The 26,707-nt window shown below is 43.8% G+C and overlaps 1 protein-coding gene across 1 annotated transcript in view; it reads left to right on the top strand.

The window, feature by feature from the left end:
- The window catches only part of RYR3 (ryanodine receptor 3), a 605,631-nt gene that overhangs the window by 304,864 nt on the left and 274,060 nt on the right, over nt 1-26,707 (top strand). The window contains 6 exon segments of the mRNA XM_066388565.1: nt 7,135-7,303; nt 8,664-8,799; nt 10,889-10,984; nt 12,876-12,994; nt 18,994-19,127; nt 22,286-22,527. Coding sequence (XP_066244662.1) covers nt 7,135-7,303; nt 8,664-8,799; nt 10,889-10,984; nt 12,876-12,994; nt 18,994-19,127; nt 22,286-22,527 — 896 coding nt within the window.

The raw sequence follows: 26,707 nt of genomic DNA on the forward strand, positions 1-26,707 counted from the left end.
TTTACCCATTCATCCATCAGTGGACACTTGGGCATGTTTAGTTTTAAGAAACTGAACACTTGTTTCCCAAAGCAGCTACACCATTTTACATTGCATTCAGAAATGTATGAAGTTCCATCCTTGCCTACTGTTGTTATAGTCTGACTTTTTGATAGTAGTCATTTTAGTGGATATGAAGAGGTATGTCGTTGTGGTTTTAATTTGCATTCCCAAAATAACTAATAATTTTGGACACCTTTTGATGTGCCTATCAGCCATTGATGTATCTTCTCCAGTAAAGTGCAGTTAAGTCTTTTGCCTATTTTTTAGTTGGGTTGTTGTCTTCACATTGAGGTTTGAGAGTTCATTGTATCTTCTGTTTGTTTTTTATAGATTTATGATTTGCAAATATTTTCTCCTAGTTTGTGGCTTTTCTTCTCATTTCATTCCCAATTGATTTGAAAGAGAGGAAGGGAGAGAGAGAGAAAGAAGCATCAACTCATTACTCCACTTAGTTGTGCAGCCAATGATTGCTTCTCATATATGCTTTGACCAGGGCTAAGACTGGCAGCCTTGGTGCTTTGGAAAAATGCTCTGTCCACTGCACACTGGCCAGGGCCACTTTTCTCATTTTCTTAATGGTGTTTTGTGGGGGTTTTTAGCATCAAAATTTTAATTTTGAGGGACTCTAATTTAACATTATCTTTGTTCATGGATCATATTTTTGGTCGTCATATCTAAAAACTCTTTGCCTAACCCAAAGTTGCCAAGATTTTTTCCTTTTTTTTTCTCAAAGTTTTATAATTTTAGCTCGTATATTTAGATCTATGATCCATTTTGAATCAATTTTGTGTGTGATGTGAGGTAAGGATTTAAATTTATCTTTTGAATGTGAATTGTATGGCCATCTTATTGTCCCTGCACAGTCTGTTAAAAAATTTGTCCTTTCTACATCAAATTGCCTAAGCACCTTTGTCAAAAATCTGGTGACCATAAATGTAAACATTTATTTCTGGACCCTCAGTTCTATTCCATCTGTGTACCTGTTATTATGCCAAATCAGCACTGTCTTGATTAATATAGTTTTATAATAGTAAATATTAAAATCAGATCGAGTGAGTCCTCCAATTTTGTACATTTCAAATTATTTTGGCTCTCCTGGGTCCTTTACATTCCCATATAAATTTTAGGGTAAATTTGTCTATTTCTGCAGAAAACTCTGCTGAAATTTTGATAGAAATTGCATTTAATCTATAAATTAAGTTTGGGGAGGACTTTTATTATTTTAATTATGACTCTTCCAATCCATAAATATAAAATATCTCTCTTTAATTTATTCTTCTTGAATTCCTTTTAGGAAGATATAATTTTCAGTATGTAAGTCTTATACTTCCTTTGAAAACTTTATTTCTAAGTATTTTGAAACCAATACAAATAGAATTGTTTTATAAATTTCACTTTAGGTTGTTTATTGCTGATCTACATAATACTAACATGTAGGAATTCAGGTTTTTAAATATCAATCATGTATCCTATAACTTAATGGCATTTTTTATTTGTTTTAATGGGGGTTTTTTTGGTATGGATACTTTAGAATTTTCTACATGAAGGATCATGTCATAGGCGAATAGAGATTTTATTTTTTCCTTTCTAATATGGATTTCCTTCCTTCCTTCCTTCCTTCCTTCCTTCCTTCCTTCCTTCCTTCCTTCCTTCCTTCCTTCCTTCCTTTCTTCTTTCCTTCCTTCCTTCCTTCCTTTTCTTCTCCCTTCCCTTCCCTTCCCTTCCCTTCCCTCCCTCCTTCCCTCCCTCCCTCCCTTCCTTCCTTCCTTCCTTCCTTCCTTCCTTCCTTCCTTCCTTCCTTCCCTTTTCCTCCTTTTCTCCCTCCCCCCTCTTTCTTTCTTTCCTTTCTTTCTTTCTTTCTTTCTTTCTTTCTTTCTTTCTTTCTTTCTTTCTTTCTTTCTTTCTTTTTCCTTCCTTTCTTCCTTCCTTCCTTCCTTCCTTCCTTCCTTCCTTCCTTCCTTCCTTCCTTCCCTTTTCCTCCTTTTCTCCCTCCCTCCCTCTTTCTTTCTTTCTTTCTTTCTTTCTTTCTTTCTTTCTTTCTTTCTTTCTTTCTTTCTTTCTTCTTTCTTTCTTTCTTTCTTTATTTATTTCTCCTTTTTTCTTTCTTTCTTTCTTTCTTTCTTTCTTTCTTTCTTTCTTTCTTTCTTTCTTTCTTTCTTTCTTTCTTTCTTTCTTCTTTCTTTTAATTGTGCTGGTTAGAACATCCACTACAATGTGGATTAAAAGTGAAGAGGACAGACATCCTTGTCTTGTTTCTAATCTTAGGGGAAAATATTAAGTCTTTGACCATTAAGTATAATGTTAGCTGTAGGATTGTATAGATGCCCTTTATCAGGCTCAGGAAGTTTTTTGTTCTGTCCCTGGTTTGTTGAGAGTTCTTGTGTTTTTTGTTTGTTTTATCTTGAATGAGTGTTAGATTACATAAAATTATTATTTTGTTGTCTGTTGTGATGATCATATGGTTTTGTCCTTTATTCCTATAATTTATTATGTACATTAACTGATTGAGAATGGGGTTTTGAACAGTCTAACTATTACTGTTATTATCAAATTGTCTTTTTCTCCCTTAATTCTGTCCACTTTTGCTTCACATATTTTGAGTTTTGTTGTTGGTTGCTTATGTTTATAATAGATATATATTCCTGATAAATTGACTCATAATTACTAACATTCTCCCTTTTTTCCTCTATAAACATTATTGTCTTAAAGTATGACTTGCCGAGCCTCTTCAAATGCCTTAGATTCAGATTATGGTTGCTGATTGTATGGTATCACTTCTTCAGTCCTTTTATTGTCAATCTATTGGTGTCAAATCTATACAATGTGTCTTATAAATAGCGTACAATAGATTTTTAAAATGTAGTTTGACAATCTTTTCCTTTTATTGGTGTGCATAATCTGCTTATGGACAATGTAATTATTCAAATAGTTGGATTTATGTCTGTGACTCACTCTGATTTTTGTTTCATGTCCATTTTGTTTCTCTATTCTTCTCTACTGCCTTATTTTGTATTGAATATTTTCTAGTGTATCATTTTAATTCCTTTGTTGAGATTTAAATATTTTAAAGTTATTTTCCTAGTGGGTGCTCTAGAGAGCTCGGTATGTATTCAAGTTGAAACAAATGAATGTAAGCTTAACAAGTAAAGAAAGCAACTTTGCTTCAGTATTGTTCTCTCCTCCCCCTGCTTCTTTGTGATAATGTCATTATATCACATCTTCATGTATTATAAGCCCAGCAGCACAGTTTTTAATTATCATCATATGTATTTGTTGTGTTTTAATCTACAAGAACAGAAGAGAAATCTATATATTTGTACTATCTTTTGTACTTGCCTGCATAATTACCTTTACCAGTGCTCTTTATTTCTTCATGTTGATTCTAGTTGCTGTCTGGTATCATCTTCTTTCAGCCCGGATGACTTCCCTTAGTATTTCTCATAAGACAAGCCTGCTACCCATGTGGGTGGGATAACATGTTAAAGTTCAGGCAATTTTGAGTCTGTCCAAGATTTTAGTTTCTGCTTGCACAGAGAAGGCAGACCTAGACACAGAGAAAAATAGATAGCTACGTCCACCTCTGGTCCATCCTGAGCAGGTGGGTGGCCTTGCACATGATCTGCCTACTCTGTGAGAATTTCTTTTCTATAAAGCAGGGGTGGGGGGGGCAAGGGGACAGCCTCAGACTAAAACACCACAGACTCCCCCTGTTCTTATTTTTTAAACACATGCTTCTCAACTTGCTGTATGCCTTTGATCATTTCCGGAGTTCTGCAGAGTTATTTTGGACGATTTTGTCCAATGTTGTTATTATTTTGTGGGAGAGATTTGCTGAACTCCTCACTCAGCTGTTCTCAGTCATTCTCAGCATCAAGGGGGGAATTCTTGATTCTCTCAGCCACAAGATGTTTTAGAAGAAAGGAGGACGAATGAAAAATAAACCAGTGTAGCAGGGGTAGGGACTGCAGAAGCCATTGTACTTGTTTTGCAAGAGCTGGCAAGTGAGGGATAAAAACATAATTTGGAACTATATTCTCCTCTCCCCTCCATCTCTCTTGAGAAACCAACAGCACCTGCTGTGTACAAGTGGAAACTGGAGGGAAGGAGTAGCCGCGTGGGAGAGCATATTAACATTAAATGAATAGGAAAGGAACATGAAAGAACAATGCAGAAGAAAAGGTTAAAGTTTGCTTGTGCTGTCTCATCATACCCAGTACAGTTGCTGGGAACTGTCCAACAGGCATATGAGCAATGTCAGAGATGAGGGACTCTCAGATGTCCTGCTGAAGAGGCAGTAACTGCCCAGCTGACCTCTGAATTTAAACAATATATAAATGTGTTATGATCATGGTGTGGTAGATAGTCAGAATCGCACGAGACCTTACTTGAATGTAACAAAAGAAATTCTTGGCAAAGATCGAGATTATAGTAAGGCAGTGGCTGTAGAGTAGAAAAGGCTGGGATAAAATAGGTGTCAGTTGTAGTTAGTCTGAGTGGAGATGTCATCTTGGCCCTGTCCCTCTGGGTCTCCTCCCCAGGGTTCTACAGTGAGCATCACTAAGCCATTCAGATGAAATTATCCCAGTGCCAGGCATGTGGTATGTGTTTGATTTTGAAGGAAGGGAGGGATCTGCCTCAGTCCTGTGGAGGGCTGTTATACTGATGTTTTATCAAGGAGCAAGGTGAAGTGATCAGCAGTGAAAACCCACAAAACAAAGAAGTAGACCCAGAAGGAACCTGGCTGTCACAGAGTATACCTACCCTATTTTCCAGATATAAAATGGAAGGACAAGGGGCTAGGAGGCACTCCCGCATGATCCGGTTAATGGCAGTGACTATCATCTGGGTTTTCGAACCCTCTGTGTAGTTGCCTTTTAAAGCTACAGAAATGCCAGCAAGCCTCTCCTTTTCACCTTTTCTTATCACTTGAAAGAAAAACTGCTTATATTGGCAGTGCATTAATTGGCATCAATGTCTCTCATAAACTCAGAATGTTGGGAAAAAAGAGAGAGAAACTCTTTATTTTTTTTTTATCTCTTTAACAGATTTAACTTTAAACAGTAAGTTTTCATTTCTTCCACATATTGTTCCCTTACATCTTATCTAATCAGGATTTCACTTTTTTTCTTGTATTTATGCCAGTTTGTTCACCAGTGAGTATCAATATATCAAATAAGTTTTACTAAGTACTGGTTTCTTTTTTTATATAAATAAATTTTTATTAATTTTAATGGGGTGACATCAATAAATCAGGGTACATATATTCAAAGAAAATATGTCCAGGTTATCTTGTCATTCAATTATGTTGCATACCCATCACCCAAAGTCAGATTGTCCTCTGTCACCTTCTATCTGGTTTTCTTTGTGCCCCTCCCCCTCCCTCCTCCCCTCTCCCCCCCCCCCCCCATAACCAACACATTCTTGTCAATGTCTCTCAGTCTCGTTTTTATGTCCCACCAATGTATGGAATCATGCAGTTCTTGTTTTTTTCTGATTTACTTATTTCACTTCATATACTGTTATCAAGATCCCACCATTTTGTTGTAAATGATCCAATGTCATCATTTCTTATGGCTGAGTAGTATTCCATAGTGTATATGTGCCACATTTTCTTTATCCAGTCATCTATTGAAGGGCTTTTTTGTTGTTTCCATGTCTTGGCCACTGTGAACAATGCTGCAATAAACATGGGGCTACATGTGTCTTTACATATGAGAGAGAAACTCTTTAACTGCACCAAAAACTTTAAGGAAAACATATTCATCCCTTCACTGAATCTAGAATTGGGGTATCATTTCTGATTGGGTTTTGTAACCTCAAACCTTCACTTGTGTCCTTAATGACATTCCCGTCCCCACTGTCTTTGTGTCCAATAATATCTCAGTCATTACTAAACACTTCCCAAGCGCCTTCCTTGGGCTAGAGCACACACTGTTGAGAAGGAACTCTGCCTGGACAATCCGCTGGTGGCATTTTTTACACAAATTTGGAATGACCGTCACCTTATAACCTGAGTAGCTCCAAATCTTGTTCAGCCTTTGCTTAGGCATAGAGAATACTTTTCTTCTCATGTGTCCAGCTTAATGTATAATAAGATACCCTGTGAATGCAAAGGGAACTCATTAGAAATTGACCCAAGGGAAAGACCTGACGTTATGTATACCTTCGATCAATTCTCTGTCCTAGGGGCCAACGATGCAGTTCCCTAGGGCAGGGCGGGGCGGGTCTGTTTCCGCCTACCTCTTCTCATCTGTTACCATCAGAAAGGCTCACCAGTGTACCCCTCAAGGGGGTGGGAAAATGAGGACTCACATCACCATTTGGGGAGGTTTGTGATCTCTCTGTTTTGACAAGATTGATTATAAGACTTTTTGAAAATTATGACAATCTGAGTCAGACAGAGACACATTCGGGATAAGGAGGAGCACAAGAGAGAGAGAGAGGGAGGTGGTGGGGGACACTGAGGCAGAGAGGAAGGATATGGAGAGAGAGGGGGATGCTGAGAAAGAGAGGAGGGGGAGACGTGAAGGGGGCGCACACAGAGAAAGAGAAGAAAGACACAGACACAGAGATCAAAGGGGTCATCAACAAATGGATGAGGGAAGCAGGTGTGTGCATACACACCCATAGAAGCTTTAAGAGAAAAACACATGTACAGATATTAAAAAGACACATGGGAGAGACAGAGTGAAGACACAAAAATAGGTGGAGAGGGAGACCAGTGATGGAAACCCTCCCAGCCTTATGTTAAACCGATTCCAAGAAAAACAGGTACTAGTGTAAAAGAACTAGGGGTGAATACATTTATTAATTTAAAAGATGTTTTTATTTTAAAAAGAAAAAGTGTGGCAGACAGCCAAAGGTTATTTTCCTTTATTTATCATGTGGTTTTAAAAATTAAATCAGAACATTCTCTTCTGTCGCTCTGTTAGTTGGCAAATGTCAATTTGCCATCGTTCATGCAGGGACTACCTTAGGAGGCAGTGCGTTGTGCCCAGTGGGGGGCGCGTGGGACCGGGAACCTAGTGATTGATTGTCAGGGTCCCTGCTGGAGGCCCCGTGCCTGAGCCGTGCCCGTCTTGGGTTTTCTAGTGGCAACAATCGCACAGCAGCCCCTGTCACCCTGCCAACAGAAGAGGTCCTACAAACCTTACGGGACCTGATCGCCTACTTCCAGCCCCCAGAGGAAGAGATGCGGCACGAGGACAAGCAGAACAAGCTGCGCTCACTCAAAAACAGACAGAACCTTTTCAAGGAGGAGGTACGTCCCCGGAACTAAAAGCTGAGATTCTCTCTGTGTCCACAGCTAGAATACTCCTGTGACTGCTTTGTCTCCGTGCATGCACATGCTTATGAAAGAGAGACAGAGCCCGAGAAAGAGAGGGAGCTGGGAAGAAAAGGATTACCAGGGAGCTGACCTTCCCCATCTGCCATCCAAATTACACCAGCTTCATGCGTGATAGCAATGTACATGGGCACATTCAAACCAGATTATATTTTAAAGTGTCGGTGACACATGTGTATCCAAAATCCATTTCAATAAATCTCAGCTAATAGACCGGGACATTGGCTGCAATTCCTAAATTTTGGAAGATGTCGGAATTTACCTAGGAAACCTATTTGAAGAATACAAATGCCCAGGTTGCCCATCAGAAATGACTGAGGAGCTGGACTGAAAGATACATAGTGCTGGGGCTCAGGTAGAACTTGAGCATTTGAGTCACAGGGATGGGGCCTGGGCATGAGGGAAACACTCACTTGGGATGCCAGGGGTCCTACTCTGGCTCCATCCCTGGCTGTGAATTACCTTAGACAAGTCACATGGCTTCTGTGAAATTGGACATGGTGCTTTGGCACTAACAGGCCATGGTCATACTCCTGCAGTGTCCTGAGGCCCCTCGTTCCTGGGGACAAAGCCTGTCTTTGGGCATTTCCAAAGTCAGTGACGTGGGACATAGACCATCCCTGCTCAGTCAATCTGATGATCTAAGCAGACTGGCTCTAGGGACACTATGCCCAATAGGCTACAAGAACTACATCCCCTTAAAAGCAGCTAGGTGCAGATGTTTTAACAGGGTGGCATTGTATTGTTATGAAATGAAACAGTAGTTTACAATACTGTTTTTGTATTATTTTTTTCTAAATCCCACATTTTGGGGGGATGGGGGTACTTGAGGGAGAGGGAGCTAGCACACTTGTCTTGTGTAGCTGAATAGAATTTCTTGAATTTATTTGAGATTTAAGAGAAAAATAGTATACCCACAGCTGTTTGTGGTGAGTCAGAGTCACTTCACACCAAGCACCAAGCAGGTATCTGTGAGGCTCATTCACTCTCCCTCTTCCTCAGTTTGCCCTTGGTTTGAGGTTCAACACATGGGGCAGACCTGTCAGAGGAGGCCGCTGACTCCCAAAATAAATGCTGTTTGGGTCTCAGAAGCATAAAAATGCATGGTTTTTTTAGGTAGGAAAAAAAAAAAAACAACCCAGGCTGGCATCATGATGGTCTATTTGTATATTTGTATTATTCGCCTTAAAAGTTGCATGCCCTGGGAGGGGAAAGAACAAAAGGCATCCACTTCCTTAATCGGGAAGTTTTCCTTTTCCCCTATGTGCCTTCACAGGGGATGTTGGCCCTGGTGTTAAACTGCATCGATCGCTTGAATGTCTACAACAGCGTCGCACACTTTGCGGGGATCGCAAGGGAAGAGAGTAGCGTGGCCTGGAAAGAAATTCTGAACCTCCTGTACCAGCTGCTGGGTGAGTGCACACACACAGCACCCTCCCTGGGAACACTGCCAAGCGTGCTCTCTATGGAATTTCCAGCGACAAACCAAGATTGTCGTCTAGCTTCATTCCTTGGAAGCCCTTTGTTAACTCTGATTCTAACGCAGCCATTCGTTCCGTTGACTGGTAGCTTATTGAACTTTCCAAACTTCAAGCGATAAGTCAGTGGCAAGTGGAAGCCAGTGGTGGTCAGTTTTGTGAAACCCTTGGAAGTCACTTAACACTCGCTGAACCTCAGCTCCTCATCTTTCACACGAGGGAACAAGCCTAGGACATGTTCACAGTGCCTCCAGTTCTCGACTTCTGACACCTGCCCTTTAAGGACAGTTACTCCCTTTAACTGTTTCCTTTCACTGTCTGCTTATTGTTCAGACATGATTCCTGCTTCTTTAGCCTGGTCCTTATTTCATTTTGGTGGGAAAAATGGATGGTAAGTAAGGATATTTCAGCATGAGCCTTTCTTCTCACAACAGAGTGTGAGGGCTGGTCTGGGGCCTGCTGTATCCGGTGCCCCTACATGGGCCCAGACTCGGGCCATGGGAGGAAGACAGTGGAAAACAGTATTGGCCTCTGCACGGAGGTGGCCACCAGGAGTTGCTCAGACTTGGTGACAGGGCAGCATTTTAGGGCTTTGCTCTGACATGTATGTCCCATTAAAGGAAGTCCGTGAAAGACTGAGAGTGAGCAAGAGGGGAGCCCAGAGAATCAGGCCAGACCCATTCTCAGTGTCAAGGATTGGGCTGATTTGGGCTGCCACGGTACTGTGTGACCTTATAAAGCCTCTTCCAACCCCCAAATTTTGTCATCTTAACAGCTCAAACTCAGTAATAATTATTACAACAATAATAGCTAATATTTATTGAGCTTTGTGTGCCAAACAGTGGAATATCACTCTTTGGTCCTCAGAGCAACACTTTGAAGTGTAGGTCCTGCTATTGTCCTCTCTTGACTGATGAAGAATCTGATGTTCAGAAACACTAAAGGCCACACATGTTGCAAGTGTGGGAACCATGGCTCAAGCCCAGGCAGACTGAGGCCCTGAGTTTAAGCAGACCTGAAAGCAGGTGTGGAGCTCAGAAGGAATTCCGCCCTCCACTAAATGCAGAGCTACAAAGCAGATGTCCTTTCCTTATTCAAATACCTTACAAGCATCTATAAACCCAGTCTTTGAAAATTAACAGCACCAAAAGCCAGCTACTTGGGGCCAATCAGTTTACGTGCGCTTGTTCCAGAGTTGCCTCTGCCATTGACTTATGGAGAGAAGGCTACTTCTTGATCCAGATTTGGTGAAAATCTAATGACAACATATTCCCTCCCTCCCTTAACAACACCATCTACCGTTGCTTCTCAAACATGAGAAAGCATCAAAATCATGTGGAGGGCTGGTTAAAGCACAGGTGCTGGGCCCCATCCCAGCAGTTTCTGATTCAGGAGGTCTGGGATAAAGCCAGAGAGTTTGCATTTCTAACAAGTTCTCAGGTGACACTCACCCAAGTCCAAGAGACCGCACTTTGGGAACCACTGTCCTGTATTAATGTGTTGTATACATTTTAGAGTTTCCTGTTTAATTATTGCTTACCTAGTAGTTTAACCAACATGTCCTACTGTGTTCACTTAGGTACCTTCTTTTAGCACTGAGAAAATTGCAAATCTCTAGCTAGGTTTAAGAAAGCATTGTGGGGGGTTGAGTTCTTAAGCAAATAACCAAGCAGATAGTATTTTTTTTTTTTTTGCCTGTCACCATTTGGCATAACTTTATTAATTTGGGTATTTATTGCCTCTTTCTCCTACTTCATGAATGCAGGGACTCTGCTGACATGTTCTCACTGCTCTATTCCCAGAAACTAGACAGGTGCCTGAAATATCGCAGATTCTCTGGGAGTATTTGAGTAAATGCTGGATATAGAAACAGGATTGTATCAATGGACCTGGGAGAGGAGAGTGGGCATTCAGATCCTTTTAGTTGCTCAGTAGCTGAAGTATATTTAACAGCTTCCCAAGTTCTCCTGCCCATCATTGTATCCTTTAACTTGTACATGATCAAATGTTTCCTTGTTTGCAGCTGCCCTCATCCGTGGAAACAGAAACAATTGTGCTCAATTCTCCAATAACCTTGATTGGCTAATCAGCAAATTGGACAGACTGGAATCTTCCTCAGGTAAGACTTGGCAGGAAGCCAATGGAGAACGTGGACTTTTTCTTTCATTCTTTCTGTAAAAAAAGAAACAATGTTAAATCTTTGAACAATTCTTTGTTCCAGTGGATTGAAAACAATCAAATAATTACTTCAACAACAAAAAGAGCTAAATTCTCCTGGCATCCCTGAAACTTTATTTAGCAATTCTAATTCAACTTCAGCAGTCTGTCCTTTTCTGTTTCATTTTCACACTGTGCCTTCATCTTCATGCCCCCCCACCTTTGATGGGGGGCAATGATCCTTTCATCGCCCCCTGCCCCCACCCAGGGTCCCCATCTCCTCTGACTGCTACTTGGACTCTCTCTCTCTCTGTTTCTAAATTCCCTCTGTGCACAGTGACAATGTGGGTTAGAAGCAGAACTGAAAAATGACTGTGGAATAAGAGGAAATTATGATCCTCCCCCCTCCTGAGTCACTGTTGACATCATATCTAGAGCCCTTCATGACTCACAGAGAATTTGAGCCAAGAGAGTAGTCATTGTTGGTGAGTGACCAAGTGACCATGCCATAAGGCTCAGCAGTTGGCTTCCTCAGAGATGAGTGGGCTTGACAGGTTTGGGGCCTCTCTGGGAAGCCAAAAGGTTTTGATGCTTTTCTTATTATCTAGAGGTGGCAGGAGCTTGGACAGGTCAGGCCAAGGGAATGTTCCCCCAGGACTGTCCACCTGCACATGTCCACCTACACATGTCTACAGAAAGCCTCTGTTTTCTGCAGTGTCTCCTCCCATGGGCCAGACTATATTTCAGAGTTATTTATGGAAACCTTGAGGAATTTTCTCAATCAAACCAATGGTGCAGATACTGACCAACTTCTACCCCTGCGTTTTCACTGTGGTGTCACCCTGATAGATGCCAGGCTGTTAGGACAACAGGCAATTTTTCTTAAAACTTCACTTTATACAGAAAACCATTCAGTGTGCCAAAAAAAGGGAGGCAAAGCCAAATAGTCTTTTTTTTTTCTTTGTATTTTTCTGAAGCTGGAAACGGGGAGGCAGTCAGACAGACTCCCACATGCGCCCGACCAGGATCCACCTGGCACGCCCACCAGGGGGCGATGCTCTGCCCATCCAGGGCATCGCTCTGTCGTGACCAGAGCCACTCTAGCACCTGAGGCAGAGGCCAAGGAGCCATCCCCAGCGCCCGGGCCATCTTTTGCTCCAATGGAGCCTCGGCTGCGGGAAGGGAAGGGAGAGACAGAGAGGAAGGAGAGGGGGAGGGGTGGAGAAGCAGATGGGTGCCTCTCCTGTGTGCCCTGGCTGGGAATTGAACCCAGGACTTCCACATGCCAGGCCGACGCTCTACCACTGAGCCAACCGGCCAGGGCCCAAATAGTCTTTTTTTAGTGAGCTTATAATTTGTTCAATACTCCAGGATATCTAAAACTATAACAAAAAACAGTTTCTGGGGTGATTCCTAGAGAAACTCTTATTTGAGTAACACTTCAAATATTGTCTAAATTACCTGAATGACCTTTAGAATTTATAGTAACCTGGATGTCTGCTTTTCTATTTTTAAATAAAGTCTCGCTTGGTTTGATCAAATGAAGAATTTCATCTTATGGCTGCTTTTTGATATTTTGACACAGAAGTATTGTGTCTTTGCCCAGGAAAGGGGAAATGGGGTTAATGCTAAATAAAACTCACCTCTAATTACAGACTGCTTGGCCCTCAGAGGTTTCTGAAGTCTACAAGAGATGACTGCATCTTTCTTCGGGCTGGATATATGTAATAGATTCAGAGAACTGATGATATTCTGTTCCCTCAGGATGGTCTTTTTTCATTTTCAAGTTTCAAAATTACGGTCAGTCCGGCAGGTTATTTAATGTCCAGATGATTTCTGCTGTATTCCTGTAGGTATCCTGGAAGTTCTGCACTGCATCCTGATCGAGAGCCCGGAAGCCCTCAATCTGATCGCTGAGGGCCACATCAAATCCATCATCTCCCTGCTGGACAAACACGGGCGAAATCACAAGGTGAGTTGGAGATCGACTTTACCTGGTGTTTCCCTTCCTGCCACTTAATAACCGTTGTGTTACTGAGAGTGTGTTGTCTGCTCTCCTTCTTGGTTTTAATTAAAGAAAACAACAACAACAACAACTTGGGAAACAGGTTCTGAAAGACTCTTCCTTGCCTGGGAGACACTGTAAGCCAGACAGTCACACTGGATCTTGGATGGTCTCCCTTCATTTCTACCATCTTCCCAAGTCCTGCTTATCGTCATTAGCCCTTAAAACACAGCAGACAGTGCGAGGTGTTTGGCTCGGCTCCACATGAAGCCAGCTGCCGGGCTCCCTCCCTGCGGTCCAGGAGCTTAGCCGTGAAACAGCCACGACCAGCTGTCTAACAAAGATATACAAAATTCAGATAAAAATAATGTATAAAGTCTTGTTTCTAAATGAAATTAGCTTGACTGTGAGTCAAAGCAAGTGAAGTAAACAGAACTACACAAGCCAGCAAGAGGACTGAAGCCGGGGCCTTCTCCCTTGGTTGCAGAACAGCTGTGTGACTTTGGGCCTCTGCCATTTCACCTGTCAGCTGAGACACAGCACTCACTAGGTGGAATGCCATATCAGTTTTTGTTGTTTTGTGTTTGTTTGGTTTGGTTTGGTTTTGAGGTCTTTTTAAGTTCTAACATTTATTTTTATGGAATTATATTTCTAAAGATACAGTGATGTTTGGGGAGAGTGTTAAAATATGTTTTATCCTGAGCCTTCAGCATCTTCCCCTCATACATGGAGGTTGCTGCACTGACTAATTAGTCAGGTACTCGCCCTGGCCAGTTGGCTCAGTGGTAGAGCATCGGCCTGGCGTGCAGAAGTCCCGGGTTCAATTCCCGGCCAGGGCACACAGGAGAAGCGCCCATCTGCTTCTCCACCCCTCCTCCTCTCCTTCCTCTCTGTCTCTCTCTTCCCCTCCCGCAGCCAAGGCTCCATTGGAGCAAAGATGGCCCGGGCGCTGGGGATGGCTCCATGGCCTCTGCCTCAGGCGCTAGACTGGCTCGGGTCGCAACAGAGTGACGCCCCGGATGGGCAGAGCATCGCCCCCTGGTGGGCGTGCTGGGTGGATCCGGTCGGGCGCATGCGGGAGTCTGTCTGACTGCCTCTCTGTTTCCAGCTTCAGAAAAATACAAAAAAATAAAAATAAATAAAAATTAAAAAATAATTAGGCAGGTACTCCAAGGTTGAGGGAGTGGGTTTCAAGAGCAGATGACATGACTGGCCATGAGGTACAGCAGCTGGGATCCTGCAGAGAGGAGGGACTCAGCTTGATCACTAGTCCTTTTTACTAGTCATCATTTGGGGGTACTGCTCATTTGAGACACATATTAGAGGGTCTGGGAGAATGAGCCTCTGCACCATTGCTTAGATCAGGGGTCCCCAAACTACGGCCCGCGGGCCACATGCGGCCCCCTGAGGCCATTTATCTGGCCCCCACTGCACTTCCGGAAGGGGCACCTCTTCATTGGTGGTCAGTGAGAGGAGCATAGTTCCCATTGAAATATTGGTCAGTTTGTTGATTTAAATTTATTTGTTCTTTATTTTAAATGTTATATTTGTTCCCGTTTTGTTTTTTTACTTTAAAATAAGATATGTGCAGTGTGCATAGGGATTTGTTCATAGTTTTTTTTTTTATAGTCCGGCCCTCCAATGGTCTGAGGGACAGTGAACTGGCCTCCTGTGTAAAAAGTTTGGGGACCCCTGGCTTAGATGGTATGTATCATCCTTAGGAAGTGAGAAAGCCGTGGTCCTTAGTATCTGTGAAATTGCTTGGCAGGGAATAGAAAGAAATGTGTGGGGACTGGAATTGCTTTCCCAAATGCAGTTAATCAAAAGCAGGCACTGGGCTGCCACTTCAGTCCGGCCTCTCGATATTCTAACACATTGCTTCCCACCTACAAAGTGTAATGAGAAGAACGGACATGTACCGAGTAACACATGATCTGAGCCATGAGCTCATGCAGATGTCAAGAAGGGGCCTGTGACAGGAAAGCTGTGGTCATGCCATTGTCCCCAGGACTTCTTTATAATCATGCCACCTAAAGCACGTAATAAAAACCAGCTTGTTGGAGCATTTTTTAGCCAAACGCTGCAAAGTATTTAGTGGATGTCACTTGGCAGCAAGTTGATGACTATTCTGCCCTTTTACAGTTTAGAAAACTGAGGCCTAATAAGCTGAATTACTTCGCCAGGAATTAATACCTGGTCTAATGTGTCACCCAAGTGCTCTAGCAGAGTAGTCTTTAATCTTCTGGAGCCAAGGCATTGTTTGAAAATTCTGGCAATATTGTCAAAGTTCAGGCAGTGTGGTCTTGTACACAGTCTCCTCAAGATGTCCCCTTTTTGTCTTTTGATAGATATTTGGATGAAGACTGACTTGCCATGAATGTAGTTCCTCTCTTAGAGATTATTCAGCTGGATAACATATTTTCAAAGGGAAGCCCAGACTCAAATCATCAGGAGGGGTATTTGTGGTAGCTTGGCACAGAATAGGCTGAGCGTAGGCCAGACTTGCATTGGAACACTTTATCTTAGCTTGGAAAGTGCCAAGGTGATGTTTTCCAGTACAGGCAGCTCTTTTTTCTCCAGTCCCTGGTGTCTCTGCCTCTTCACTTAGTTTTCCATGAAGACAGAGACCAAATATATACAGAAACTTAGAGCCACAGGCATCTCCCAACTCCTCCAACAACAGTGACAGTAATAGTGAGGATGATGATAGCTAGTAACTATTTTGCATTTGACGAATGCCAGGTACTGTCCTCAGTGTTCACATGCTTTTCCTCTAGTCCTCATTATGAGGCCACAGAGTCGCATCACTAGTATTTCCACTAGACAGAGGCAGAAACAAGGCTGGGACACAGACTCTGAGATGTTAAACAACTTGCCAGAAGCCACAGGGTTAGCGAATGACAGATGAGGACCAGAATGTAGGTCTCCCAACTCCAAGTTTAATATTCCATCCAGGTTTTTCAGGCTGAAGTCTATGACCCTGTTCTCCAGGGCCCACATGTTCTGTGAGAATGTGTTACATTTTGTCTTCTTATGTTTATAGTTATCTAAATAAAAAAAACTCTTTGCTGTGAAAAATTCAGTTAGAAGGCATTTTCTTGTAAGTTTGTGTTTATTGGACTAAAATTTGAGAGTCTCTGGCAGTGGTCTTCAGAGACACAACATTTTTCTTTTAAAAAAAAGATTTGTACATCCCGTGGGTTTGAGAAATCCCTTTCTGTGCCATGCCCTCTGCAATCACATGCTTAGAATGGACATTATCTACAATAGAGGCAGTGATTGTACCTCCGCTTTGTCTCTGGAGATTTTCAGTCCCTGGCTCTATCCCTGCCAAGGAAAGCATTGCCACCCATCTGAAACACGATTGATTTCCAGGCGAACACGTCAGAGGGTAGGAACACCATCTTTGGAGTGGAAAGGACAGGAGTGGAGGGCACTGCCCACTCCCCATTTTCTGAATGCATTCTGCCCTTTGAATTCTCAGCATCTCCTCCCTTCCTACCTCTCTATCAAAATTCTATTTTCCCTTCAAAACTTAGTTCAAATGCCACTTCCTCTCTCTGTTTTTTCTTACTCCAGTTAGACATGGTTTCCTCTCCTTGATTCTTATACAGCTTGCATTCTGTTATGTGATGGCTCCATCCTGCCTTTGTTTATATACATATTTCTCTCACAGATGCTTAGTTCCTTCACAGCAGGGATCATTTTTGTAATCTCCGTAGTGCCAAGCTCATATGGCATATGTGGTAGGCATTTAATACATGTTTTTAGAAGGTGTAAGAAATGAGTAAAAGGAATGAATGAGTAAAGCCAGAATCCACTCCCATCTCACCTTGAATGGGTAGAAGCTCGTCTATATGTATAGGCCTTGTTTCAGTCTGAGGCCAGTCATTGGGAGGTCTCCATTCTGTATGGTCATTCAGAAGGACAGGCTCCATCCATCTAGCAGCTACTCATTCCCCAGAACAGGGCTTCACATAGTTAAGTGTGTTCACAAATCTCCTAGGGATGGTATTGAAATGAAGTCTCTGATCTGGTAAGTCTGGTGGCAGGAGGTATGGTGTTTAAGCATCTATATTTCTGGCAAGCTCCTAGGTGAATCACACTTAGATTGAGGAGGTCCTTGGCTTTTATAATCCTTCTTTGGATTTCTACAACCAGCTGGAAAAAGAAACAGAGGACAGTGTGGGTTTTTAGGGGCCAATACATCACTGTAAGTTAAGTACCCACTTTTCACTGGCCAGAACTCAGTCACATGACCTCACATAATGGCAAGGAAGGCTGGGAAATGTAGTCTTTTGTATGCTTAGGATGAGAAGAAACCCGGTCATGTGACTCATTTAGCAGTAACTGCCACAGCAAGCCACACATCCCAGCAGTGGCCGAGATGTGATTTCTCCATCAGAAAGTATAGATGAGCTATAGGCACAGTGCCTGTGTGTTTCCCATGGTAGACTGGCCCCCTCTACACTCCTTTCACTTTCAGGAGAACCTATTTAAACTTTTCTAGAAAAGAAGTGTATCCCCACTCCCGATTTTACCCAAAGCTATGCCTTCTGAAAGACAGTCTAAAGAATGTCAGCCAGCTCTTCAGGGAACCATTTATTTGTAGATGAGACACTATTAGGCTGTGTGCTTTTCACATGAGTTTCCGGCTGTCACTCCAAGGCAAAACAAATGTGTGATAGGCCAGATGATAAGTCTGTAATTTCCTGGCCATCTATGACTCTTTCCTTAGAGTGAGAAATTGTTCTCTGCGCTTCTGGTTCCACCACCCATACATTTCACAGAAAGGTGATGGTAAAGGGTCCATAAAACCACTTTGGGGTCCTTTTCTGCTTATCCCATAGTGTGCTTTGTGTTTATTGGCAACTGACGTTCAGAAAGTCAGATAGAAAATTGGTTCGTGAGAATTATGGATACAGATGCCACCAACAACATGAAGCCATCCACGAAGCAACCCATGAAGCATTGAGTCTTTGGTGGCCACTTAGAAAGACTGAAATGCGGCCGCCCCCTCCCAGTTGGTATAGCCAGTGACAGTCCTGGCTATTACTTATCAGCCGCTATTTGCACGGTCCCCACTGTAGGGGACAGAGGGAGGAGCAGTGCCTGGGCCAGCACACGAATGAGGGAGGATGCTGCACAAGGAATCGGGTGGGAACGAGGCCAGCACTAATGGAGGCGGCCAGGGGCTGTGCCCACTTCCAGGCCAGCCAGGAAACAGAAACAACAGAAGCTGATAGCTGGTCTTCTAGATTCAAGGGCTGCCTGTGCTCTTGCATGTTTGGAATCATTGTAGAGGAGAGATGAGAGCAGGTGAAATGCTATTAAATGTGGATTTCTAGAAATATAAGGGTATCTTAAGGAGTTTTGATAATATCACAGTGAGAGACCCACGAACCAGAACCTGCCCTGCTATCACCTCTCTGCGACCCACATGAGGGTCCCAAGCCCTCTACATGTGAGGGACTTTAGCCAAATGGGGATCTGAGTGCCTTTCATGCAGAGCTGTGAGTCGTGGTGCACAAGGGAGCATGGGCTTCCGTTTGTGGCTGATGAAGGGCTTCCAGCCCATGCCTCTCCTCATGCACAGCTCCAGGAGGTGCCTGGCTTCTGTGCCTACATGTCTAACCCTAGTTCTGGCTCTGGATGAGATGTGAACCTAAGCAGTCTGTCCTCAGAGCCCAATCCACTTTAACAGAACAGTAACCAAAAATTACATGTGCAACTTTGCAGAAAGGGCAGAAGACCAGGGCAGAGGGGCCGGAAGGAAGCCCAGCCTCATTTCCCCAGAGGCGGAAGGTCCTGGGCATTGCTCACTCATGCCTGCTGGTGGAGGTGGGGCTTCCTTGACTCTGAACAGGTCTCCTCACCTGTCACCAAGCCCCTCCTGCAGGAAGCCTGCTGCTGTCACGTGTCCCGGCAGTCAGGTCCTAAGGCTTGATGGGTGTGTCTTGCTGCAGGTCCTGGACGTGTTGTGCTCCCTCTGTCTCTGCAACGGGGTCGCAGTGAGAGCCAACCAGAATCTGATCTGTGACAACTTGCTACCCCGGAGAAACCTGCTCCTGCAGACACGGCTGATTAACAACGTGACAAGGTAAGTGTCTTGTCTCTAGATAGGGAAGGAGGAGGGCTGACCTGAACTCCAACGCCACACACCCGTCATTTCCATGACGATTCTGGCACATACAACAAGAGCAAGCAATTGTGTACTTTTTTAGGGCCTTGTACTCCAACCCTGATGGCAGCATTTCTCAGCTCTTTCTCCTGAGGTGCCCAAGGGTGAAGCATATGTACCACCAGGGGCTGAAGAATATGCCTGGAAGTGGTCTAACAAGTATTATTAATTTACTGTTTTTTCTTTTTAGTGAGAAAGAGAGAAAGTGAGAGAGATGAGAAGTATCAACTTGTGGTTGTGTCACGTTAGCTGTTCATTGATTGCTTTTCATATGTGCCTTGACTGGGGGGCGGCTCCAGCCGAGCCAGACACCCTTTCCTCAAGTCAGCAACCTTAGGCTTCAAGCCAGTGATGTTTTGGCTTAAATAAACAACCATGGAATCCTGTTGATGGTTCCACAGTCAAACTGTTGACCCCATGCTCCAGCTGGTGAACCTGTGCTCAAACTAGCGACCTCGGGGTTTCGAACCTGGGTCTTCAGCGTCCCAGGTATACACTATCCACTGTACCACCACCACCAGTCAGGCGACCAGGTTTTATTTTAAACATCAGTGCAGCCTGACCAAGCGGTGGTGCAGTAGATAGAGCATCAGATTGGAATGCGGAGAACCCAGGTTCAAAACCCCGAGAGGTCTCAGGCTTGAGTGAGGGGTTGCTGGCTTGAGCGTGGGATCATAGACATGACCCCATGGTTGCTGGCTTGAGCAAGGGATCACTTACTCTGCTGTAGCACCCCCCCCCCCAGGCTAGGCACATATGAGAAAGCAATCAATGAACAATTAAGGAGGCTAAGGAGCCGCAATGAAGAATTGATGCTTCTCATCTCTCCCTTCCTGCCTATCTGTCCGTATCTGTCACTCTCTGTGTCTCTGTCACACAGAAGAAAATATCAGTGCAGATCTATCTTTTACTTTTTTCATTACATATTTTTTTATTTTGATATACTTTTTTTTTCTAAAAAACTCTTTTAGAATAGATGTCTCATGCTGCTACTACAGTTTATTGTACCCTCTGGCACATGGCCGTTTACCTCAGGAATATCTGTGAAGGTCAGAGTAGAAAGCATGGGCCCCTGTTGAACCCTAGGCTGCTGGTCCCTACATGCAGCCATGTGAGTCATGTGAACTCTCTGGGCCTGGACTACGCAGGTGTAAGGTTCTTAAGCAACTTTCTACCTACACCCACTTCCTAATCTACAATAGTGAGAAAACAACCTCCCTCTGAAGTGTAGAGCACCAGCAGACCTAAACCAGCCGTACAAACCTTTTCTTCTTGGTGCCAGCCTGGTATTTTCCTGCCCACCCAAAATGGAACATTGCCCCAGCCCAGAGCAGTAGGCAGCTCAGAAGAACTCCAAGTGTTTGGTCCCAAGCTCTTAACTATTTACTGTATTCATTAAAATGTCTAACCCTGTCTGACTAGGCGGTGGCGCAATGGATAGAGCTTCGGACTGGGGTGCAGAGGACCCAGATTCGAAACTCCAAGGTCACCGGCTTGAGCATGGGCTCATCTGGTTTGAGCAATGCTCACCAGCTTGAGACTAAGGTTGCTGGCTTGAGCAAGGGGTCACTTGGTCTGCTGTAGCTCCCCAGACAAGGCACATATGGGAAAACAATCAATGAACAACTAAGGTGCCACAATGAAGAATTGATGCTTCTCATCTCTCTCCCTTTCTGTCTGTCCCTATCTGTCCCTCTTTCTGCCTGTCTCTGTCTCTATCACACAAAAAAAAAATCTCTAGCCCCTTAACAAGGTTGCCTCAGAGTGACTTCTTCCCCCACCCCCTTTCCTGTCATCTAGATTGAATTTTATTTTGTTCAGCTTTTGGGAGTATAATTGACTGACATATGGTACACCATGATGATTTGATATACGTACACATTGTGAAAGGATTCTCCCCAAAGTGTTAATTAACACATCCATCATCTTGCATGTTTATCTTTTTTGTGTGTGTGAGAACACTTAAATTCTAATCTGTTAGCAAATTTCAATTATGCAATACAATGTTATCAACTATAGTCACTGTGTTACACATTAGATCCTCAGAGCTTATTTCTCTTATAACTGAAAGTTATACCCTTTCATCAACCTCTGTTTTCCCTGCCACTCCCACAGGCCCTGGCAACCACTTTCCTATTCTGTTTCTGAGTTGAACTTTCTTTTTTTTTTTTTTAGATTACACATATAAGTGACACTATGCAGTATTTGTCTTCTCTGTCTGACTTGTATCTTTTTTTTATTTTTTATTTTTTTGAAGTTAGAAGCAGGGAGGCAGTCAGACAGACTCCCACATGCGCCCAACTGGAATCCACCTAGTATGCCCACCAGGGGCAATACTCTGCCCATCTAAGGTGTTGCTTCGTTGTGGCCAGAGCCATTCTAGAGCCTGAGGTGGAGGCCGTGGAGCCATCCTCAGCACCCAGGCCAACTTTGCTCAAATGGAGGCTTGGCTGCAGGAGGGGAAGAGAGAGAGAGGAAGGAGAGAGGGAAGGGTGGAGAAGCATGTGGGCACTTCTCCTGTGTGCCCTGACCAGTAACCAAACCCAGGACTTCCACATGCCTGGCCGACACTCTACCACTGAGCCAACTAGCCAGGGCCTGTCTGATTTATTTCTAATCTGACTTCTTAATACTTTCAAAAGGCCATTGCTATTAATAATGTTTGGGTGACAAAGCTGCTGTTATGAAAATAAGGGTGATTAAACCAAATCACCAGAAGATGGGACGAGTCATGTCTTCTCCTTACAATAAGAAATGAGCGTCTGTAATTGTGTAGCTCCACATGACGTCTCCAACATCTCTCCCTGTGGCCGACACTCAGGAAGTGTTGGTTACCTTGGAACATTTCAAGAGAGAGATCCTCTGTATGGATCTTATGAAATAAATGTTGTCCTGACATCTTCCTAAGAACTTGATCAAGTATTGGAGGCTCAAAGCTTTTTCTACTTTAGAACAATAAGAAAAACACAAAATTGCTCTTGCCCTTGGTTTGACTGGGTCAATGCCTCCTCTGGTCTGGTTCAATTTTACTGTTTTTAAGAGTCAGTAAATGCCACCTTTCCTATGCTTAATTTCAGTATTCGACCAAACATCTTCCTGGGAGTCGCTGAGGGCTCCGCGCAGTACAAGAAGTGGTACTTCGAGCTCATTATCGACCAAGTGGACCCCTTCCTCACAGCAGAGCCCACACACCTGCGCGTGGGCTGGGCCTCGTCCTCAGGCTATGCTCCATACCCCGGAGGCGGAGAAGGATGGGGAGGCAATGGCGTTGGTGATGACCTGTACTCCTATGGCTTTGATGGACTTCACCTGTGGTCAGGTGAGCACCTTGCCAATGCTTTGTCCCTTTATCTCTCACTGGGGGTGACTGAGGCTTGGATTGTTTAAGGTGACATGGTCACTTCCTCTATAAATGATGCAGATTTGAGTGTAAACTAATTCAATGGTTAGGTGCAAAGTGCATCAGCTCTGAAATGAGACGACCCTGCTATCAAGCCATGACTCTGGCACTTCCAGCTGCATGACCTAGTGCAGTTCACTCCGCTTCCTCCACTCAGGGTCTAGGCAGTCCTGCCTGCAGAGCATTTCAGTCATTCGGGCAAATGGGGACAGGAAAACACTCAGCGTTTATTTACAGGGCAGTGAGCTGCTACATACCTTTTGTCCGTGTTTGTCTGTTTTATGCTTACAGTGACTGCTTAAGGTAGATAATACTGACCCTGTGTAAAAACTGAGGCACAGAACTACTTAAGTTATTCACAGGTACCCTGGGAAGGACACCGATCTGTGTGCAAGTCCATGATCCTGTCAGGGCAACATGTCGCTTCATGATGCACTTTAGGAAATGGCTGGATCTGTACCTGACACATAGTAGATGCTAATCTTTTAAAAAGAATCCAAAGCCTCCTTTTTTAGGATAAACATTATTTTCCCCAAGCATTTCCGTGAGGATTTGGCGTCTGCTGGGGTGAAAATGCCAAAACGCTCATGCTTTCCTCCAGGCACAGGAGCCTGCTCTGCTGTGCCCACACGGGTCTTCTCTGTGTCTTTTGCAAAACTGCAACTGTGTCCCGTGCAGAAGTGCTTTACATAGCACTGTGCTGTGCGCTCTTACGTAAGGAACATGACACGCATTCTACCTGAAATACAGTGTGAGGGGCAAGTTTGTCTTTAAACAACCAGCTTGTCTGGTGTGTGTGTGTGTGTGTGTGTGTGTGTGTGTGTGTGTGTGTGTCCAGGAACCTTCTTCCCTTAGCTTTCAGGCTAACACTGCTTGCTCGGGTCATGATGACCTCCTTCTTGCAGTCACCCAATGTGGTTTGGGTGTGTTTGCTGTTTTAAATTAATTGTGAACATTTTTAAACTTTTAAGAATGGTGTAAACTTATTTATATTTTTATTTGTCCTGGGTTATTTTTGGGAAGAAAGAGAAAGTCCCTACTCTGTCCATGTTCTGTTTGTCTGAGGGGCAGTGTGATACAGACAGAGCAGAGGCCGAACGGCAGGGTGATGGGTTAGAGCGAGCAGAAATCTTGTTCTCTCATCCTCCCACCTGACCTTCCTCAGTTCCGCCTTCATGGGGGGAGGAGTGCATCTTCCCTTCCTGTTCTCAGAGCGCCGGCAAGAGCCACCACGTGACTGGCTATACGGCAGTAGCGTTTGGCTTGTCACCAGATGTCACGAAGTTCTCAGAAGGTTGTCTCCAGGGCAGTGGTTCGAGAGGAAAGTCATTGTGCTCACACGCATCCACCACTCCTGAGTTTGGTAGAATTGAATCTGTAAAGGAATGAAAAGGGTGGACTTGAGAAGATTATCACTCCACTGCCTGCTGACGGCTGCTTCCCTCTCACATCTCATTACCGCAGTTCGAGAGCATTTTCTGGATCCCAGTCTCCACCTGCAGAGAACTCTGCATGGGGATTGGTTAAGGAACTAGGAAACACCTACACCTTTCAAGTAAGCAAATTGGACCCTTGTTTCAAAGAGAAGCTAACTAACCATCTTCAAAGAAACTAACCATCTTGACAGCACTGCGTGGGACACTTAGTATATCCCTTTGAAAAATTTGCAGAATGAATCCATCAGTCAGTCAGGGGGCAGAGAACGCACTCATTGTCTGTCCAGAAAGGGCTGCTCTCAGTGCATTCAGGACCTGAACATCATCTAATTTGTATTGTTCCAGGAGTGCACGGTGCACAGAAGTGGCCAGTGCTCCCCTCGTCCCTGTGCCCACTCCAGTTACCACCAGCAGTGCCTCTGATGAGTGGAGATAGGGAAAGGAGGCTGGGGACGCATCTTTTCAGAAACTGATGGTAGCTTTCTGAACACGACCCATACTTAGTAATGAAGGTGCGTTTAAGGGACTTTCCCCCTCAGTCTTCAGTGCCTGATGAGATGTGGGGAAACTAGTATCTAGAAAATTTGTCATTTTCATGCTCACTAAAATACAAAGCTTCCTTGGGTCTGGGCCTAATTCGAATTCTCCAATCAGCACACGGGGAACATACATCTTGCAGAAGGCACTGCAGGTAAATATGTCAGCATGTGCCCCAGCTGATGCAGCTGTTAATGACTCCCACCAGGATAGCAGTAAATTTCAGACTATCTGATAATAGGGTAATTGTCTGACTCTCCAACTTATCTGCTATAAAATGGAATGGAGGGCGGCTAGGGAGAGAGATTAGAAATAGGGTTGTGACAATTTTTCTCCTTTTACTTGAGGAAAAAGAGAAAAATGCCCAGGTCCATTAACTTTATACTTATATGTGTGCATAAATTAAGCCACTGCCTTGGACCGGCCTTTAATGTGCTGATTAAAGCACAGTAGAGATGTTAGTCATTGGAAAGAATTGCAGTGCTTCTAATGCTTTGTCATTGGAAAAAGTCAAGAAGAAACAGCATGGTGTTGGAGTTATGCCCGGGTTAAAATCCCAGCTCCTCTACTTACTGGTTTTTTGACATTGAGCAAATTACTTAACCTTCCAGAGACTTGAGTTCCTCACCTACAATGAAGATGTGCTATCTGGCTCTTAGAGAATCCAAGTGAGATAAGGGACGTGAAATTCTTGACACACACTAGATGCCCAGTAAATATGACTTACCCTTCCCTCATTGTCAGTAAGGCCCCTGTACTGACAACGACCAAGTCTACAGTCCTGGGCACCTCACTTAAGACCAAAAGAGTAGCCCCATCCTAAGGGGATAAAAACCCAGTGGGAAGGAAGTTTCGATGTGATGGCCTGGGAATAGCCATGAGCTTGGTCTCTGAGTAGCAGGAGGGTTGCCTTCGTAGGTCTGTTTCACCACAGAAGCCTATGAATTCACTTGCAAGCAGCAGCTGTACAATGTCCCTTTCTAACCCTTCCCTGAATCCTGAGTCAGCTCAGCTGCTGTGATTTTCCTTTGGGGGGAATGGCTCTTTTCTTGTCATGGCCTCACTTCCCTCCCTTGGCATGGCCTCTGTGCAGCCTTTCAGATCTGCATTTGGAGGGAAATTTGGCTCAAAGCGACCTGGAGTATGTTCCTGGCTAGGGAGCAGTGTCGCAGGAGGAAGTCACATTTACCTTCCCTTCTAACAACTTTTTCCCTTACAAATCGGAAGGAGCAGAGAACTCTACCTTCCTGAGAGATAAGTGTTAACAAAAAGTGAATAAATGGAGTCGCATTATGCCTCCTGTTTTAGTATGACTTCTGACTCATCAAGATAATTTGTCTCTACAGCCAAATTTATATAAGAGAGTCTTTACCTGTCTCTCTACTAAGACGAATCCCAGCATACGTGCTTGTCTATCGAAACACACCCCACTGTGACTCAGACTTTCCAACCCCGGTGCTATGTGGACAGGGTCTGAAATCTGTAGAACACCAGCATTTTTACGTATTTGTATCCCCTCGCTTTCCAAATGCCTAAGTATTTGTGTTTATGTTGTAATGCCAAGCTCTGTGGTGCCTGGGGCAATAGAAATGCTGAGCATCAGTATTTCCAGTTACCTACATTACTCATCGAAATAGACTAAATCGCAGTAATAAATCCTCAGGTTAATTTGAAGATGCGCAGCCAGTGATAAAGTGGCTTTTTTCCTTTATCGTAAAATGCTAGGTTAGGAATGGCCTTTCCCAGTATCCTGGGACTTTCAAGTGGGCCCAAGCCTATCAGGGTTTTCTTCACACTAGCAGAGGCCAGGGGACTTCCCAGCCTGTCTCAGTGGGTGGTCTCTAGGATTACTCAGCATTCCTAATATCTTGAAAAGCAGTTGCGCCAACTTGGAAACACTGTCTGCAACAACTCTGCTTTCCCTTGCTGCAGCATTTTCTGCCCATTGTTCTAAAATGGGTTAAATACATTAAATATATTTGAAAGTGGCTCTTTTTGAGCACTGTGATTCAATAAAGTGACTTAATGAGTTTAATAACACAATACAGCGATTTTCAAATCACTTTCTGGACTCAGCCATCCATGCTACGATTTTCTAGATTGTTATTTCTTCCTGTTGTTACAAA

Source organism: Saccopteryx leptura, chromosome 6 (genome assembly GCF_036850995.1).
Source record: "Saccopteryx leptura isolate mSacLep1 chromosome 6, mSacLep1_pri_phased_curated, whole genome shotgun sequence".
Taxonomy (NCBI): domain Eukaryota; kingdom Metazoa; phylum Chordata; class Mammalia; order Chiroptera; family Emballonuridae; genus Saccopteryx; species Saccopteryx leptura.